Raw genomic sequence first — 20,185 nt, 5'->3', positions numbered from 1 at the left:
TGTCTTCGGTAGGGCGCGCGGAAGGATGCTTTTCTGGACCAAGAAGTGAGTGCGCGAGTGCTCGCGAGTACGAAAATTTTCGCGGTGCATATTAATTGCGAGATTGTTCCTTGTCGTTTGTCCGACCTAAACGTGTTGTCGAACCGTTCTTTTATCCTCGTCTCTCTCTTCGTTCGAGATACGTTGACAGTGGCTCGGGAGTCTCGTGACTATTGTTTTCTTTTCGAAACTGTTCGATCAACCGGGACTGCTATTGACGTCGTCGATGTGCACCGAAAACACGACATACCTATTGTCATTGCTTGCAACACGTTACCTGGCAGAATTTCGCAATGACGGCGACGAGGACGACGTCGTCGTCGATACACAGCCGCCTCTTTTGTCACGGATGATCGAACAACAGCACCTGTCGAGGTAAGGCGGTTCACGAGGTGCACCTAATGTTTAAGAGGTTCTCGATGAGGCTTACGTCGACGTCGCCGTCGTCGCCGCTGTCGTCGTCGTCGTCACCGTTGTTTTCGCCGTCATCGTTGCCACTGTACCTACCATCGTCACCGCCGCTATTGTTGTCGTTGCTGGTGCCGTCGCCGCTGCCGTTGACGCCGTCGTTATCGTTCCATTCGCCGTTGCCGTTGTCACCGACGTCGTTTTCATTACAGCCGCTGTCACCTTCATTCCGGTTATCTACGTCTTCGTGCTTGTTATTGTCAACATTGACATAAATAGCCTGCATCGCTTGCCATTGCCTCTACGTAAATCTGCTCGCAATATCGTTCAGGCAGGATGGCGGTTAACAAGATGACAGGCAGTGTCTTGCAATTTAGACCGATCGAGGTCTCCCAGCAGTTGCAGGATGGGGAAAAGTTTGTCAAGTGGGACGAGGTACGTGTTATAACCGAAGTATCATGAGATGGTTATAGCATAATTGAATTCCAGTTAGAAAAATCCAGTGTTATGTTGTGCATTATGTTATTATACAGGACTCTGGTATAGCAACTCCGGTAACATTGCGGGTGGATAAGTTGGGATTTTACCTGCATTGGGTAGATCAGCACAATGAAATGGAAATGTTGGATATCGCTACAATAAGAGACACTAGAACTGGAAAACATGCTAAGCTACCAAAGGTATCGAATTATGTTTTTCATACGTATAATGATGATACTTTGTAATTTTTTTTTCTTATCAAATATGGATAAGTCGATCTTTTGTGTAAAGCTATGGGAGAAGCTAGTCGAATGTAATGTTTTGTTGGTTCAGTGTATCATTGCGTATCGGATGTAAATGTTAGAACCAAAGGTGTCTTGGCTTTCTATAATTATATCATGCTTTTGCGTGGATGCTAATGACGCACTGCACCATCGCATGATAAGTATTGATAAATCTATTAATAGAATATTACCTAGTTTATGTCCTCAATGTAGTTCATTTTTTCTCAGTCACACCTATCTTTGTACACAATGGAAATAATCGTTGCGCAGAAAGGAGAGCAAATTCTTATCTGTCCATTTTCCTATAAATCAATATGCTGCTTATAAAGTGGCTTTGTGCATAGTTTCGCTTTGCATCAATAGCTTATTGTAACACAAGCTATTGTTAATATAATGTACATAATATAATTTTATGTATATAAACTTTACCGAGGTCATTGATTCAAAACTTGAAAGTTTGTTTCGAACGGGCTTATTTGAACAAAGGAATGGTTTTCAGGATCCTAAATTGAAATCTCTGGTAACGATGGGCTCTCAAGACTCTTTAGAGGAAAAGACAGTAACGATTTGTTACGGATCTGATTTTGTCAACATGAATTTTATCAACTTTTGTACAACACGTGCGGAAATTGCACAACATTGGACAGAGCAAATTTTTCAGCTTGCATATAATTTAACTCTGCTCAATACCAGCACAACTATGTTCTTGCAGAAAGCACATACCAAACTTACACTTACAGCAGATAAATCTGAAAAGATTCCTGCGAAGAAGTGAGCACAATTTGTATATATGTGTGTATTAAAATTAATATGCATATATACAGAAATGTGTATACTTTATATATTGTCGTTTCAGCATAATAAAAATGTTTGCGCAAAATAAAGAGGATCGTAAGCGTGTCGAGAAAGCGCTCGATATTTCAGGTTTTCCATCCGGAAAAGTGAGTGTGTTTTTTTTCGAAAATATCAGATGCAAATATGATTTTTCGTGCACTTGACAATTTCATTACTCTCGTTTTCAGAACGACGTAATATCGTTGCAAAAATTTCAATTCGAAGACTTCTTCAACTTTTATAAATCACTTACTCAGCGGTCGGACGTTGAGAAAGTTTTCGAAAGCATTGTAGGCAATAACAAACGTAGATTAATGTCCATTACACAGTTCGTTGACTTTTTGAACAAAACGCAAAGGGATCCACGTCTGAACGAAATATTGTACCCTTATGCGAACGAAGCGAGGGCAAAAGATATTATAAGTCAATACGAACCAAATAAATATAATGCGAATCCGGACCATCTGAGTTTCGATGGTTTTCTGAGGTACTTGATGAGCGAGGATAATCCGATCGTTGCTGTAACAAAACTCGAATTGTCGGATGATATGGACCAACCGCTTGCGCATTACTTCATAAATTCTAGTCACAATACATACTTAACAGGTCCGTAGGCTTTGCCAATCTCGTCTTATCGCGCAGACAAATCAAACCGTGTCCAACGTTTTCCTAATATATTTCTAGGACATCAAATTACCGGAAAGAGTTCCGTAGAAATATATCGTCAGTGTCTGCTTGCCGGTTGTCGATGCGTGGAATTGGACTTCTGGAATGGAAAATTTGACGAACCTGTTATTGTTCATGGGTACCGGCTTTACGAAAAAATTCTATTTTAATATATGTAAATTTTTATCATTGCTACCTTACGTAGAAACAAATATATCTTTCAGATATACATTTGTACCTGAAATTTACGCGCGAGACGTGATCGAGGCGATTGCTGAAAGCGCGTTCAAAACGTCAGAGTATCCTGTCATCCTTAGTTTTGAAAATCATTGTAACCCAAGGCAACAAGCTAAGATAGCACAGTATTGCAGGGAATTTTTTGGTGAAATGTTACTTGATGCACCACTCGAATCTCATAAGGTATTTTACAACATGGTCATAGCCGATATCGTTCGTGACATTGAAGTTCGCGGATTAAAATGTGTTGATTGTTCAGCTGGAGCCTGGTCAAGAGTTACCACCTCCGAATTTACTCAAACGTAAGATCATAATTAAAAACAAGAAGAAGCATCATCATCATCACAAGAAGCATAAAAAGAAGCAGCAAACGCCGGCGGCGGAGTCTGAAGAGGGAGTCCAAGAAAGCGAAGACAACGGAGTGATAAATCAGGCCGTTGAAGAAGAAAACGGTTCAGCACCGGACGTTCCTAACGCCGAAGATGATAATAACGATCAGCAAATTGGGAATGGAGATATTTCGCATCCCCCGATGCTGCAACAAAGACAGGGTAGCAAAGACAGTGCTCAAGACGACGATGGTTAGTATTCGGGAAGTAAACGGGCGCGAACGAGAACGAAGAGTTCTATCCAAAATATTTACGATTTTAGAAGACGAAGAGGAATCGAGTACGGAAGAGGACGAATCGAACGTCGAGGATATTAAATTAAGAATGGGCGATAAAGTGCCTGCACCCGATAAAGCAGCCAGTGCTAAAGAAACGGAAGCGGGAGCGGAAATTTCAGCATTAGTCAATTATGTGCAACCCGTTCATTTTTACAGTTTTGAATCGGCCGAAAGTACGTTTGTTTACGACACCAATTATTACATATTTTTTTTTTTCATTTATTTATGTTACACTGTACCATAATTTTATCGATATCCGCAGAAAAAAATCGTATGTACGAGATGTCGTCGTTCGACGAAAAACAAGCTACGACTCTTTTAAAGGAAAGGCCGTTAGAATTCGTAAATTATAACAAGCATCAGCTATCGAGAGTATATCCAGCGGGTACACGTTTTGACTCTAGTAATTTTATGCCTCAAGTATTTTGGAATGCGGGTTGTCAGCTGGTCGCATTAAATTATCAAACTCTTGGTACGCTGACATTTCCATCGATTCTATTAATTATTCCTGCGTTGTGCGGGAGGTAATCTCTTTGACTTTGTTTTTTTTTGTTAGACCTCGCGATGCAATTGAACTTGGGTACTTTCGAGTATAATCAACGTTGCGGGTATCTTTTGAAGCCGGAATTTATGAGGCGAAGAGACCGGCGATTGGACCCTTTTGCAGAGTCGACGGTAGATGGTATCATAGCCGGAACGGTTCACATACACGTGATATCAGCTCAGTTTTTAACAGACAAAAGAGTGGGTACTTATGTCGAGGTAGACATGTACGGTTTACCGGCGGACACCGTGAGAAAGAAATTCCGCACGAGAATTGTTCCGAACAATGGTATCAATCCCGTATTCGACGAGGAACCTTTTATATTTAAAAAGGTGAAGTTCGACGTCGATTTCCGTCAACAAACAGAACACCCTGTTTATGTAATAAAATGTTTATCTGTTTATCAGGTCGTATTACCAGAACTCGCAGCAATTAGAATCGCCGCGTACGAGGAATCGGGGCGTTTAATCGGCCACAGGGTGTTACCAGTAGTTGGACTGTGTCCAGGGTATCGACACGTTGCTCTCAGAACAGAGTGCGGCCAACCGTTGCCGTTGGCCAGTTTGTTTTTACACGTTATCGTGAAGGATTATGTTCCGGACGGGCTGAGCGAACTCGCCGAAGCCCTGTCGAATCCGATCAAATATCAGAGCGAAGTTGACAAAAGGGAGAAGCAGTTGTCCGTTCTTACGGATTGTTTGGAAGACCCGTCGGAAGAAGTCGATGTAAGGTTTGAAACGTTGAGAGATTATTGTTTACTAACTGTGTGACACACTAACAGGCGCGTACTAACATTTTCTAGGATAAGCCGAAAGTTAGCGAAGCTGCAAGTTCCTCTAAGCCACCTGTAAGTTCGTCGGTTGAAGGCCGCCGATCGACCCGAGCAAATTTATACTTACGTGTCCACGAATATTTTGTTTCAGGAGGAAACCATTAAAACGAAGAGGTTGCAATCCGTGGGCGAGTTGCCGATGCTCGTTCCAACTTCTACCAACGTGCACGGCAGACCATCGATCGCTGGCGTGAACACTTCCGATGCTCAGGACGCTGAAGAGGGAACGCCAGCTCCTGCGGTTCCAGCCGTCGATTCCTCCGCGAATAAAAGCCCGGTGAACGCCAGCAGCGGTAAGTGTATTACAGTCGATTGCATCGCGAGCGAACGTTAGCGTCTATTCCGTATTTATAGCGAGCGATGAAATAGTGGCGGAGTCTTTAGAAAAGTTAATGGAGAACAAGCTTGTCAGGGAGAAAAAGGTAGAGCTAGAAAAGAAGCTCGAATCGTTGCGGAAAAAGCACGAGAAAGAGAAATTGAGGATGCAATCGCAGAAGGGCTCGATCGACGGTGAGAAACACAGGTCGAAGTTTTACGTGAGCAACAAGTTGGTGAAACGACTGTCGAGTAGAAATATGTAAGTTATAAACCCTTGTTGAAACGGCTTCCCGCATACACGTTCCTCGCGTATAAATTTGTGGTTATCGTGCAGCTTCTCCAGCGAGGTGGGTTTGAGCTCGATAGCCGCAGAGCCATCCGATTGCCCGGATTTGGAGAACCGCGATGGGAACGGTGGAGCACCAAAAGGACTGCCTAGAAGCCAGAGCGAACGTTTACTGGCCGTGTGCAAAGCTCACGTTCAACAGGAACGCGATCTTCAAGAGAAGTATTACGAGAACCTGTTCGTGACGGTCGAGAAGGTGATGAAAACCTCACAGTCTAACCAAATAAAGTCATTGAGAGTGCTCTTGGAGCGTGAGACTGCAGATGTTATGAGGAAACTTCAGGCTACGAGGCACGGAGAGGTGTGTTTTCTCCTACTAATATTAGGCGTTCCAAGAAGCAGCTTTCATTTGCAAACCGCTAGTGTTTGGTATTCCGCTCGTTATAGCGTTAAGTTTGTTCGCGTTTGATTGTAGGTGAAACAGTTGGCGAAGGTACACAAAGACAAAGCAGAGTTTGATCGCATGAAGAGAGAGGTCGCAAAGTCAACTGTAGAGAAGGGCGTGAACGAGTGCACTCGACTGGCTAAAATTTACGAGAAGAAGCGCACGGAGCTTGAACGGCAGCACGAGGAGGTCAGGCAAAGGCTCGAAGAGGAAAGAACCAAGGTTCGGGAATCCATCGCCTCGCACACGCGTTCTAAATTTGTCCCCAATTACTCGGGCTCTCCTATCGTTTGTGTTTCAGGTGAAAGAGTCCCTGATGGCGGAGTACAGCAGTCGATGCAGCAAGTACGAGAGCGGAGAGTTGTCTCTGTCGCCATCCGGCGGTACCAGTATGCCGGAATCGCTCAGCGGGAATACGTATTGACTCAATCGATCGTCGACTTAGCATTGCAAGTCTCGAAGTGACATAGTTATCACGGATTCGCAGATCCACGGCGGTAAATGATTTTTTACCGGGGTGCGTGTCCGGTTCGTGAAGATGATAAAATAGCGGAATTGCGCGTTACTTCTCCGGAAAAGAGGAGCCGTGTAACGACAACGGTAGGGAATTGGTGAAGTCTACGCTGTTACCTGTGTTTTGCTAACGTAATTTTATCCACTTCCGTGAAAGTCTTTTTTGCAAATGTGTACAGCAGCATTTACGAGGGTGGTATCTGCGAGGATTCCAGACGAGCAGAACTCGTCTGCCCGCGAAGCATTTGACAAACGTCTAGCGCGCGCAAGGAATTACATTTTTGGAATGACATATATCGATACGACGACGAGCAGCGTTGCAACTATCTACTGTAGGTACGTACGTGCGAATCTGTGGATATTATCGTGTATTAACTGTTTCGAAGGGTTACGAACTCGCGTAACGCGTTTTAAGACGATTCTCCTATTTACTCGGAAGATCTTAACTTCTTGGAAAATCGATGATACCGTGGGTCGGTCGATTACTTCGATCGATCGTTTTGATCTCAACACGAACGATATGGCGCGCGTTGCGTTCGAAAGAAAGTTAAATGGGGCAGAAAGCGAACAAGTTCGCTCGAGTTTGTTTCTTTTCGATTATCGATATTACTTTTTACGCACAGTATTAAACGCACCTGTTTTTCTCATTACGCTCAAAACGTCACCGCCAGTGTCGAGATTTCCGTTACGTTCTCGGAGTTTTTTTTTCCTTTTTTTTTTTTTTTATTAACGAAAACTTCGGAAAGGCGCGAATGTGAACGATCACGCGGAAGAGGTACACGATTCTAAATAAGAAAATAATCTTTCTAAGTGCTACTATTTAATCTTGTTATTATATGTATAAGGCGTTATTTAATTAGCGAAACGATGAACTGAGTCGCGCGTTCCAAAAAAAAGAAAATAAACAAAAAAAGATATTATACTCGTAACGTTGCAGGAATCGATCGATCGCTACATAATAATCGGACCTCAGGAAACACGAAACGTGAGAGAGGGAGAGTGTGAGAGAGTGTGAGAGAAATGCAGTACGCCGAGGTGAGGATGAAATCTCTTTTTTTGGCCTAGTGGATAAGTGACGCGTTGAGGTCTGGTCTGGGTTGGGCGCGTGCGTGATCTGATATATTTTCTGACTGAAAGTACTCCGTATAAAGACATTTTTTCGATACGTTAGCCTGTATCTATAACGCTAAAGAGTTCGTATTGTATAAAGAAAGCAAACCAAAAAAACAAAAAAACGAGGAAATATTAACGGGAACGTTTCCAGCGTTTTTGTACCGGGGTTTTCGGGCCGCGGCCGTGTTCGCGGCCGAAGCGATTACTGATTTGGAGCGAGCCTCTTTCTAGGAAGACAATCAAAAAAAAATGTTACGTCGGTAACATTGTCCTTGTTGTTTCTAATCGTACGATATTTTAAGCAACTCGATATTACACACACATATATATACATATATATATATAAAATCTAAAAAAAATAAAATACGTACATACATGTTCGTAAGCATGTATGTACGCATTCTTATTAGTTATTACAAGTTTAGGATTAAAAGTTATCTGCGCATTGTAAATCTCTCTCGTGTGGTCCATCCCATTATTTATTTCGTAAACAAGTCCCGCCGAGGCGGGCGGGAGGTATCCGAGGATCGCGAGCTTTTTGCAAAGTACGACAGATTTTAGCGACTCGGGCTCACCGACGAGACTACACACGTATATATGCGTATACGCACACAGGCACACGTCATACATGCACACACACACGCGCAACTAGGCGAGGAGCATAATCGTTATCAACGCGAGGGATAAGCGTTACCTTTGCTATCGCGAAGGTACTCCAAAATATGTTGTGCAATCGAAAAGTAGATGATTTCTCTCGGAACGAAAAAACAAACACATGGTCGTGGGTGAAATTTATATAAAGTGTGTAGGAATAGCAATTTATGACTGGCGACGAGCACCACTGGTTGGTCGACTGATTAATTAAAAACAGTCATTTACGACAGGTAGTTAAAAAAGTTTTTTTTTTGTTTTCGAGAGCGATCATCCGTCTTTGGCTTCTATCGCGATATTTTTGGGCGTCCTGACTACTGTCGTTTACGTTGCGTCGAGGGATTACGCTCAGATTAATTCCCTTCGATTTGGAGACTGAATTCGATCCTGAGTCGTTGATAAACTATTGTCCATCGTTGGATAGTTTTACGGTCGTTGCTTTATTTATTTAAGAATAGGCGTTTTTTATATGACGATGTTCATGGTCCCGCGTGTCTTGGCAATGTATAAGAGCGAGATAGCGCGATCCACGTAGGGTCTCTTCCGTTTCAAACTTCCTGTCGCCGCGTAAATGTCCGAGGCTGTAACAGAGTTTCTGGAGGCATTCGAAAATGGAAATAGTTTTCGATAACTTCGCTTTTGAGAACAGAATTTTTGTCGACGTGGAACCACGATTAATTCGAACTGAATAACGGGGGAAAAAAAGAAGATATTAACTCTAGAATTATCGTACATTTACGTGTCCGACTCGAAGGGATAACTTAGCGTTAGATAGTAGAAGTTTCCGCTTCCAAACATAGTTCTAGGCGTCACGACGAGTTACCATTTCGTTTCCTTTTAGTTCCGGCGCCTCGATTAATCGCGAACGCATTTTCCCCGCGAGTTACCATTTATTCCCCACCATGAACGAGAACAGACGCAAAAAGCTATTGTACATTGCGGTGTACTCGTTCGACGAGAACACTCACCGGGATGAAACAGTGATAATCTGTAGACGATGAGATATATATATGTATAACGTACACGTATAAGCGGGTACATTTAATTAGCAACGGTAGTCGTGCTGGACTACCTTCGGCGTTCAAACGCGAGAGAAATCAATACATTATAGTACATTATGCTAAGTCGTACGAGATTATCGGATGTTTATTTATATATGTATTTATGTATATATATATATACGTACGTATGTACAAGGCGATTCTTACAACGAATCTACGCGATCAGTCTGCGGAGGAAAAGTCACGCATGAGGTGATTTGAAAATCGAGTCTTCGTCTATCTTTTTGATTAATTTTTTTATTCGAGGAAATTACGGTAACGTACGTCTTTCGTTAAATCGATGGATCGTCTGTTAAGAATCGCTCTGTACGTACAAATATACGTCAATGCACATGTTCGTATACATATTGCGCGCGTGTTGATGTTTTTTCCGGATCGTTTAGTCGTAACGATTCCTCGCTTGCGCCGCGACACCGTAAAAACGTGAAATATCTCGCGTATTTCCGGTATCGCGGCGCACGCGAATTCTTCCAACGCTTCGTAGCCGAGAGCGAAACGTTTACGAACAATCGGACTGTGAGATCTGTTCCTCGATTAGCCCACGCTGCGTATGCTCTTTGTTTCGTTCGAGCGGGGAGAAAAATTGCACGCGACGACGGTCGAGCAAACCTTTTTTTCGTCGACCGTCGTTTACAGGGTTCGCGTTCAAGGTTTCCTTTCGACCGTTTCATTCTTCTCCGCGCGTTTTGCCGCACGAACGTCGCGTATTCGCTCAGGACGAAGCGTCGTTTCGTCCTCTTCCTATATTCCTGTAATATACATACCGCGTTCACGCGCGTGCGCTCTCGAAAGCCGTTCAAACGTATTTGGTTACTCTGCGTTATGTATATTACACACGTGTACCTAACGTATAAACGTAAAGACTAGGTTACGAGGACAGATATTATATATATTCACGTTGATATTATGTGTTGTTGTTGTTGATGTTGTTAACGGTAGAGTAGCGAAAATAAGGTGGCAGTAATAGCGTAGTCGTTGTTCGTAGGATTAATTGCGAGACTAAATTCGTTACTTGTACGTCGCGAGTAATGTCGCGTGTTTCGTTATGGCGGCTAGCTTTGCAACGATCCGTGCGTTCCAAAGCCACGTTTCCACGGTGGGCTCCTTCGTCTTCGAGTGTTTTCTCGTAACGTCTATGTTGTTGCAATCTATAGAGTGTATACAGTCTCTGACTATCTAAGCATTGATATTATATAGGCAAGATGTATTCTTGTATTATTTCTGGTATGCTATGTATACACGGTTCTGTCATGTTTTTTATATCTGCTATTTTGTTAAATGTCTGTAATCTTTACTTCCAAATCGGCTACTGTAGTATTTGGGGATAAGTTCTTCGAGGACAAGTTTATGGTGGATTTTGACTCGTGATACGGTGCCACGTATTGCACATAATACTCTATGTGGCTCAGAATGGCAGTAAAACATAAACCAGCCGTTCTGTATACATAGTCATTTTAGTATGCAATAAAAACACAAGGATTATAGTTAGGTTGGCTCTAATTCGATGGCCAGGGACTGTACATAGACGTCGAAACTGTAACGCGTATATAGTTTGGTCCACGGTGGACAATTCGCAGGCACCCTTAGCTTCGGTGCAGACGAGCGACTTTTCAACGCAGGATAAATATCATATTTTCTTAACACTTTAACAGTGGAAGTTCCCCAACTGTATTTGGACCCGATATTTAAAAATTTAGCATTTTATAAACATTATTGTTTGATATATTCGAGAGCTTAGAATTCTTGAAAGTTTCGAGTCTTGAATCTCTTCTTTCTTTACTCTCTATCCTTCCCTATGTTCGAGCCAACTCCTATCGAAACTCTAAACATTCCCAAATCTATCGAGACCGCCGAGCTTCAAGATATTCATGACTTTCGAAGAGTTCTGAGCGTCGAAACAGCAAAGTGTCGATCGAAAGGAAAAGAAAAAGAAGCACTCGTGCGGTAAAAATTCGCTCGCCTGCGCCGTTTTAACGGTAAAAGCATCACCGGGAGTTTCCGTTGGATGCCACTGGCTGAAACTTATCGCGCGAAATTTGCCAATTTGCTGCGAATCGCGAGAGATACAATAACGGATAGGGACGCGGTATCGTAAGTTGTAACGTAGTATTGAAACGGCCTATCGACGATCGTAACGGTCTGGCGTCGCTCACGTTCCTCTCGACATTGTTTTCGCGCGTTTCCGAAGGGACGTTTCCGGTTCTCTTCCGGGGAGATTTCCGCTGGCGAGCGCGCGTTCAACGCGCACGCGATCGTGCGTTCCTCTCCGCGTTTCAACGAAGAGTTTTCCTCCAAAGAATCACCGTCGAGACTCTTCGTTGGACGTCGGACATCTTGATTCCTCCCGGGCGCTCGAGAGACGCCGAACTCAATATTCACCGAAACAGTATTGTAATATTTCCTGTCTCCTCTTGGCCGCGTAACGTTATTGTAAAACGCTGAGATCGGAGTTTATAACATAAATATCGTGGCATGAAACGCGGTGGTAGCGTATCTCGAGCGTCCCAGCGGGGATCGAGCTTTACGGATTTAAATCTCGCGCGTCCTTTTTCGTACCCCGTTGATTCTTTGGCTTCCGCGCGACAGGGACACCTCTCCTTGTAACAACGATTCTTCGTACCTGACTCGATTCGTCTGTCGATCCAAACGTTTCCTCCGAACCGAATCGAACGAACGCGCCGCGCGAGAGAAAGAAGAGTATTTCTTCCTCTCCCGGGCGACTCGTTCGTTTCGGGATCGTCAGCTGTCAATTCTTCGATGCTTCGAATATACTCGTCGATGTTAAATGTGATTTTTCTAGCGAACTTCGTGCGCTCGTCGTTTTTTCTTACGCGCGTTCTCTTGGTGTCGTTTCCGTTCGCCATCGACCGCGGTGGCAGGCCGCTTCCGCGTTTACTTTTGTCCGCGAGACGTCTTTGTTCGCTGTCGCTCAACGACGCTAGTCCGATAACCGACGAGAAAGAAGGCTAATTCGACAAACGATCGATAAATTTAACGGTGCAACGTGCAATGATCTTTGTACGATCATCGTTGACGCGATCGTTTCGAACGATTATTGCGGAAGTGGCCGCGAGGGCGTCGAGCTTGTTGTGTTTCCGACGTTTCTATAGTCGTGTATAGAGTCTTGCCAAGTATTCAGAGTTCTTGCCTTCCATTGGAACGTGATTCTTTCCATCGTTCGATCGCGGGGACACGGAGCGTAACCGGCGATCGACGCGAGTCGTTCGTATTAGGCGCGTACACGCGTGTATATATATATATATTTTTTTTCTTCCCATTTACGTGGTTTATTCTTCGAAGCTGTACGAGCTAAATTTATTGTTCCCTTCGTATCGCGTAAGAAGCAGCGGTATCGATCCGAGCGGGAATATTTACGGACGATTAGTAACGCTTCATCCGTTTGTCCCGCGAGGCGCGTTCGCGTTTCTCCTCTGCAAATTAGAACGACGCGTCGCAGTTTGTTTTCCCTCGGCTTCCATCGCCACGGTCGATTCCTTCGTTCGTCACGCAACACACCAGAGAAAATTAAGGGTTTCGTCCTTTCATCGTTCACGAGCCGCTTGTTCTTTCTCGCTCGCTCGGACGGTTTATTGTTAATTGCCCGTACAAAACCGCGCTCACCTATTAGCCGTAATTTACGAGTCGCGTCCACATTAGATCGACCGACAGCGAATTTATTCGTTGTAACGTTCCCAAGATTTTCCGCCGATACATATTTTACGTAATTTTAAACGCCTCGGACCGCCGTCCGCCAATTGATTTAGCGCGGCAGTAATAATTTCCCACGTCGGGCAGCTCCTTTTTCTTCGTCGCGGTACAGTTACTCGATTTAATATTCGGACAAACTTCGAAATTAATCTAACCTTTGCTCGTTAATTCCACCATATTTTTTTTTTGTTATAGGCCACGATGGAGACAAGCTTTCACGTTTCAATATTTTCTTGGATGTCCCTATCGTCTAAGAACATCTACGTGTCGGTGTGTTTAAAATAATTTTTCATCAATTTTCGGTCGCATTTAAATCTGACGACTGTGGCACTTTTCCACGGTACACCCGTATTCGTTGCACGTTTTATTAAAGTTCGTTTCGATACGAATATTTGTTCATGCGCGAAATTCAATCAAGCTTCCGCCATGTTTCACGGTCGGTTTGACGTTATTTGTTATTGTTGAGACGGTTCGCGCCACGTTTGTTTTTGTTAGCAAAGATCGTATCGACTGCGATCGTGCTTTAGAAATAAATTCTTTGTTCGTGGCTTTCTCCGAGCCGCTCTGCCGTTAGAGCATCTTTTAAAACATTTAAGAACCGTGTCCACCTGTATATAATTCATTTTATTAGACGAAACGTTCTAAAATATCGAACGTCCTATCGTTTTGTCCGGCACTGTACAATAATGAGTTTTAGGAATATACTTGGGTAAGGTCGAACAGGTGTCAGGGTTGATTGGACGCTCGTGTGACGAGTTAGGGACAAAACTTAAAACATACAATTACCCTTACGATTAACGATGACTTCGACCATTATTTCGAACCCTGATGCAAACTCTCTGACTATACTTTTCCGGTATAGTTTTACCGTGTAACCAGAGGATCGGTTGTACAATTAAAATTTACATTTCTTTATTAAAATACAATCAGCTACGAATTTCAGACATCGGTATTTCGACTTTCGTTCGTTTCTCGTCACACTGCGTCGTTTCGAAACGCGGATTCCCGTCGAAACGTCGACGGGGTTTCCGTCGTCTTCGCTTTCTTCTGCCATTAAACCGCGCGTTCCGCGCGATCGACGTGTCCTCGCGATCCACGCCAGGACGTCTTAGCAACTGGTCCTCGCTATCGGCGAACTGGCACGGAGCATCCGTAAAGATAAGAATTTTTTGAGCCGTTTTTTACATATACTTCCGCCATCCTATCGGCGTCGCGAGATCTCGCGCGAAACGACCTTTCGATGCGTTCCCCTTTGGACTGTTTTCGTACGTTTCGGAGTATTTTTCGATTTCGACGCATTTACATTGTTTCGCTTTGAACATAGATCTGTGTTAGATGTACCCGGGGACGACGTAGAAGACCGCGCGGAGCCGAGCAAAACGGCCGTTGGTCCCGGTTCGCGAAGCGCCGGTCGAATTCTTCCGAGTTGCTTTTCCGTTTTAGGGTTTCGGTATCGCTTTCCGTTGAAAAGAACCGACCAGAACGTTCCGAACGTACGCGGTGGAATACACCGTTTACGACCTTGTCGTTTGGAACGTTTCGTGGGAATTGTGATCGCGTTGCTCGGACCTCGAGGAAGCGTCTTAGTACCGAAACCGATCGATGTCGACGGTTCTCGGACCGTCTTATAAACTTGGGTGTATTTTTTAGAAAGAAGCGTTAGACAACAAAAGAAAAAAAAAAGAAATTGTTACTCCCTGTATATGGTTACCGTAAGCACCGCAAACAGATCCACCTATTACCCATACGACGATATATGAGTTTTAACGATATTCTATAAATGGCTGTACCGTATTGTAAAATCAAAGATATATAGTGTATAATAAAGTTTTAGTGGCGTAGAACCGACGCTGATGGTGTTCCTTCTTCTCTCTTGATTATGAATTATTTCGGTGATTATAGGTTTTTGAGTTATAATAACGTACAGCTATTACGAACGCATATGCATACGTTTATTTTATTCAATTTTCTTACAAAGATCGATGAAACTTTTTTGTCCGCTTAGTCGCCTGGATTTGAACTGTGCTCCTTTATAATATTATATTTTACAACGTTGTTACCAACTGTTTATTTTGTTTTTAAATTTGCATCGGTTTCCTGTTGCAATCGCCACGATAAAATAATATCGTTCTTACGGTCAAAATGTTTACGCTAAAATATTTGCGACGTTCGGATTATTTAATAATTATTGCACGCGGTTGAAAAATTATTACCGAATTTACGGATCAAGGAAATGATTGCACCGTCGAATATTTTCGAATGTAACGATAAAACATTATCAATACGTGCCTCGACGTTGCATTGCTATAAATGGACCTTGCTCGTTTCCTTGTTTCCTTGTTCGTTTCTTCGAATCTGTGGCGACTCATTCAACGCGCATCGGACGGTTTTTTTATGTACGCGACTAGAAGTTGATATCTGTTCAATATTCCTAGTTCTTTCTGGTCGCTGTAGTCCTTCTTCGAGAACTGAATCTTCATGGTTGCCATTTCGCGCATCAACGCGTCCATGAATTCTTCTTGGAGGTCCTGATCAGGGAACCGCGAAACGAAGGGGTTGATCGGGGTCACGTGATCTGTAAGAACGATACATTATCGCAAAGTAGCTCGTTGCAACGCGTTCTTCATATTGTTAAAACAATTTGGTATCACAGAATAGTTCTCAAGCGATTCGATTTGGAAACAGAGTGCTTTAAAAATTAAAAATTTCTGTCCTGGACCGTGTAGCATGAGTTTGTACCTTTCAGCGTTTGCGTGTTCTGGAAAATGCAGCTCCTCTCGCGCCTGCTGCAGTGCTGGATCTCGAAACCGATGTCCTCCAGGAGCGTCCTCAAGGCGGCCCTGGGGTCCTTGCATCGGTGGAAGTACGGCACGAAACGATCCACGTCCTGGACAACAGGGTAAGCAAATGAACGATTACGAATTCGAGGGTAGGAAACTTTCGAGACGGATTCGCAACCTGCATGTACGGTTTATATCGCGGATTCTCGTGCAGCTTCTCGTAAGCGTTGAAAATCTCCGTCGATGCCGGGAACATGGTCAAGGCCGTTCCACCAGGTCGTAGCAACTTCCACACGTTCTCGAAAGTCCGTCTAAATTTGGCACAAAAACAATCAATTTATAAATTTCTCTACGATCGTACGTAATTCGATTTCTTCCCATCTTTTCAGTCAATTTTCTGTTCATCCTAAACTGCACTTCCTCTACTACTTTCGATCGCGAGGAAAATTAAACGAGATATACCCCGTGTTGTGGCACCAGTGAAAACAGAAGAATGAGAACAGGTTGTTGTATTGGCCGACGTGCTCGTTCGGCAGTTCCTCGGTTTGAATGTCCAGGTACGTGAACGACAATCGTTTCTCGTCCCGGTACTTGTCCCTCGCGTAATCGATCATCGGTTTCGATATATCCGCCCCTGCAAGCATACGTTACGAACAGTTGTTTCGATCGACCAGCGATTCTCTCGGTTCCCTTACCGACCACTTCGACCCCCGAGGGCAGTTTCGGCAACAATAATCTCTTGGTGACCTCGCCGGGGCCGCATCCTACGTCGATGCACTTGCCCTTGGTCTCCGATATCTCTTTATCGAATTCCTCGATTACATCCATCGCGTCCTGATACTGGACCTTGCTCGCGTTCACGTACTCCTCGACCATAAACATCTTCGACGCGTTTCTATCGATCCCGTCGCGGCGCTCGGACGCCTCGAGATCACGGAACAACGAAACAGGAAGTGGTAACGATCGAGAGAGTCCGTGGCTCGCGTCGGATCCTCCACTGGTAACTTACAACCTCCACTTTGGTATTTATATTCGGCTACTCGTACAAACTTTTCTCGCATCGCACGGTTATCCCCTCCCCGTACGTGTTTCGTACATTTTTCCTCTTCCTCCGCTGTCTCTCGAACAATCCTCCCCTCCCCTTTCCCGTCCCCTGTCGTCTTTCTGTCCGTGACCACCTCAATATCCGAATTCTTCGTCGGTCAGGTCATAGCCCGATGGTCACGTTCGGAAGTTCAACGACCTCGTCGATAGAGAAGAACGAACCAGTCGGCGTCCCAATTCGATCGGGCCCGATTACAAATTCCACGCGTTGTTCCTCCGGGCCCCCCTTTTTCCATCGTAAGTTCACGCGATATCTCCTAAACTGTCAACGTCTTCGATGGATGGGAGACCAAAGGGAAAGGGTCGTTGATTCTTGCCTTTTAAAGGGAACGAAACACGCAAAATGCATCTCTTTCTAGTCGCATCACTTTGATAACAATTTGTATATTCTGTTTTAGTGAACGACGAAGAAAATTATTTGACTGTGGTTTTAAAAATATAAACAGGTTGCTGAGAAAGAGTTACCAGTCAAAAGAATTTTATAAATGTTCTGCAAGCAAGTGTATAAAAATAAGTCGACGTCCAAGGTAGAGGCTACCCGTTTCCGCGATATATTCTGAAGTTTTTCAATATTGAGAATCATCCCTTAGCCGCGTCAGCTTTTGCTTTGACGACGAGAACCGGACGCGCGGGGTTGTCGTTTAAATGTTTAACTTATTACACGCGACGTTTCCAACGACAGCAGCTGTTTCGGCGATGCTCCTTCCATTCGCGACACCGTCTCGCAAATATTTACCTGGACGTCGGAGGGGCCTTCGCCGCTCCTACGCGGCTGATCGTTAAGGCGTCGTTAGGAAATTGAACCGTCAGCGTCGACTGTCGCGGCGCAAACATTGTATTTTTCGCTCGATTAAAAGCCGCCCTCGTTATCCCGACGGTTGTTCCCCGTTCTATATATTCTCTTTTCGCCTCGGTGCCGTATTTACACGCGTTGTTCACGCGGCTCTCGTTATTTTTATATTCCGCGTCCTTTCGCGCCGCCTAGCGTGATTAATAAATTAAACTGGAGCGCGACAGTTTTTTATTCCAATCGCGAACGATCGTCGTGCTCGATCGAAGGGAGGAGTCTGCCTGGAGCCCCTTTGGCGCCCGTTATCTTCCGTACGCCACGTATTTGCGTTTAGGGACGTATTTGCATATGCGCGGACACACGTTTCAACCCCCCTCCCACCCCCGTACACCCACCAGAGAGGACACAAACACACGGGGGCCACTTTCTTAATCAAACAGGTCGACCATCGAACCGATCCCCCTTATCGTCTTCGGGTCTAATCTTCTAGTCGCTGGATTTCGAGCCTAGGTCGCCACAACTTTCCACTTTCACACAGAGTCGTAAATATAATTAACCCCCTGGCGTACAATGACGACTCTGACTCGTGATCAACACACTTTTGCTTTCACGAGATATTCGTAAAACGAATCTATTCTTTTTCGTGGCCATTCCTTGTCCAAACAAATTTAAACAAAATTAAATAGTATACGTTTGAAAAATTGCATTGGATCGTACGTTAAGGGGTTAAATGTGATTCGATTTTTATAAGATCGCCAGGAGAATATTTTCGATATCGATAATTTGAAGTTACATTAGCGCTGGAATGAATTTCATCGCGAGTGGCCATAATTTTCTTTGCAAGAGGCATTTGGTTCTCGGTACGTGTGACTTTGCAAAGACGTCCATTTCGAATCGGCTCCGTGGCTGGCCGCGTAGAAATTATTTATGAAAGCCGTTGGTGGGTTGACCCGTTTCACCTATACCACCTTCGTTCCTTTTACCACCTTGAGCACACAAACTAACGCGATATGTGGTCTCTTTCGACGTAGGCCAACAAAAGCGCGTGACGCGCGTCCCTGGCTTCCGGAGTTTATGCAGTCGAGCGTGTGCTCGTCTAGGCCGTGGATAATCGTCGCGATTCCGCGTCGGATTTTGCGCCCCTAGAATCCTATTTCGCGATGGACCGACGCCCGGAATGGGATCGAGGGACAGAGAGACCGAAGAGACGAAGAAAGCCGGGGGAATAGCGCCACAGCATGGCGGCAGGTGATGGCCGAAAGGGTCGCGAGGGGTGGAGGACGAGGCGGTTTGGAGGAGGAGAAGGAAGATGGATGCGAAACTCGCGAGGCAATGATAGATAGAGACCGCCTCTGCCTCGCGACCTCTCGCACCTTTTCTTCGGGAGCATCTTCTATCAGTGCCGGCCCGTACTCTTCCGTTACCCTGGATTTTTTTACCACCGTTAACGAACGGACCTGCCAAACAGCGGGCCAGAACCTGGCCAAGACGCTAAGAGCGTAGCAACAACGTTTCGAACTCTATATCGCGATTTCTAGGGATCGTTGGTCACCAATCCTCGATCCAATCCACACTGTTTTTGTTCATACTGTAGGGGGGAAAAATGGGCACCAGGATATCGATAATTCAATTTATTTATTTGGTAGCAGCGAGTCAAGGATACGGTTCTTCTACAAACGTTGGTTAACTACTGTTCATGGTGTCAGTAACTTTTTAGGTATATCAAATGAACAGTACTCCAATCTCAAAATTCTTTCTAAACTCTTCAAGGGTAGGTGGGTTAAAAACTGTCCCACCTTTGGCTTAGCTTTTAATCCTACATCAAAAAGTTGATATGCATTCTTTAGAAAAATCGTGCACCTCAAAGAGTTAGCCGTGTAATTGTTTTTTAACCCCAAAGTGGGCGTTTGCGTTTTATCAGGGGGTTCCAGTATCCGTGTAATCGTCCCTGGAACACATCTCGAGTAACGTTGGTCCTTTTTCTGGCGCATCCGTCTCGTCTCTCTTTGCCTAAATCCTCGCCTAGGTCCGTGCGTATCGAACGAAGGAGGCGCGCCCCGGAGAGAACGAGAAGGGCTTTGATAAATGACTGACGCGGAAAAAAATCCGCGTCGATACGTCTTGCTCGAGAAGACGCGCGCTCGTTGAACGGAGGAAGGTGGAACGGAGGGAGGAAATGCACGATCGCGCAAAAATCCCGCAGGATTTTAATCCGGAGGATGAACCGCCTCCGTAATTCTAGAGATAGCTAGCAGAATTTCTTCGCCGGCGAAAAATTACGTGTCCCACCAGGTGTATTAGATCCGAGCCAGGTTCCTTCGACGCGTTAAAATTGATCAACACACTCCGATCGTTTCCTTCACGATCACTGTTCGTGTTATCTTCATTTTCAACTGGTATCTCGAAGTGAGGGGTCAATTCTCAA

The 20,185-nt window shown here is 44.5% G+C and overlaps 2 protein-coding genes across 2 annotated transcripts; one reads left to right on the top strand and one right to left on the bottom strand.

Moving 5' to 3' along the window:
- The first annotated feature begins 756 nt into the window (after positions 1–756).
- Positions 757–14,927, top strand: LOC122397103 (1-phosphatidylinositol 4,5-bisphosphate phosphodiesterase classes I and II). The gene is made up of 18 exons (XM_043395981.1): positions 757–882; positions 981–1,127; positions 1,711–1,982; positions 2,068–2,152; positions 2,234–2,651; positions 2,730–2,850; positions 2,936–3,131; positions 3,208–3,529; positions 3,600–3,788; positions 3,878–4,087; positions 4,172–4,491; positions 4,567–4,884; positions 4,962–5,006; positions 5,083–5,284; positions 5,346–5,568; positions 5,644–5,956; positions 6,071–6,262; positions 6,342–14,927. Exons 1-18 carry the CDS (start codon positions 784–786, stop codon positions 6,462–6,464), a joined length of 3,795 nt encoding a protein of 1,264 aa, XP_043251916.1. The 5' UTR covers positions 757–783; the 3' UTR covers positions 6,465–14,927.
- A 528-nt stretch (positions 14,928–15,455) lies between these two features.
- On the bottom strand, positions 15,456–16,832 carry LOC122396827 (juvenile hormone acid O-methyltransferase). The gene is made up of 5 exons (XM_043395533.1): positions 16,562–16,832; positions 16,329–16,500; positions 16,045–16,177; positions 15,826–15,973; positions 15,456–15,661 (listed from the first exon to the last, which is right to left on the bottom strand). Exons 1-5 carry the CDS (start codon positions 16,746–16,748, stop codon positions 15,456–15,458), a joined length of 846 nt encoding a protein of 281 aa, XP_043251468.1. The 5' UTR covers positions 16,749–16,832.
- Between the last annotated feature and the right edge of the window lie 3,353 nt (positions 16,833–20,185).

This window comes from Colletes gigas, unplaced genomic scaffold (genome assembly GCF_013123115.1).
Source record: "Colletes gigas isolate AHSC1104 unplaced genomic scaffold, ASM1312311v1 Colletes_gigas_Sc00001, whole genome shotgun sequence".
Lineage (NCBI taxonomy): Eukaryota > Metazoa > Arthropoda > Insecta > Hymenoptera > Colletidae > Colletes > Colletes gigas.
The sequence above is the reverse complement of the archived record's forward strand: the minus strand, read 5'-3'. Positions and strand labels throughout refer to the sequence as shown.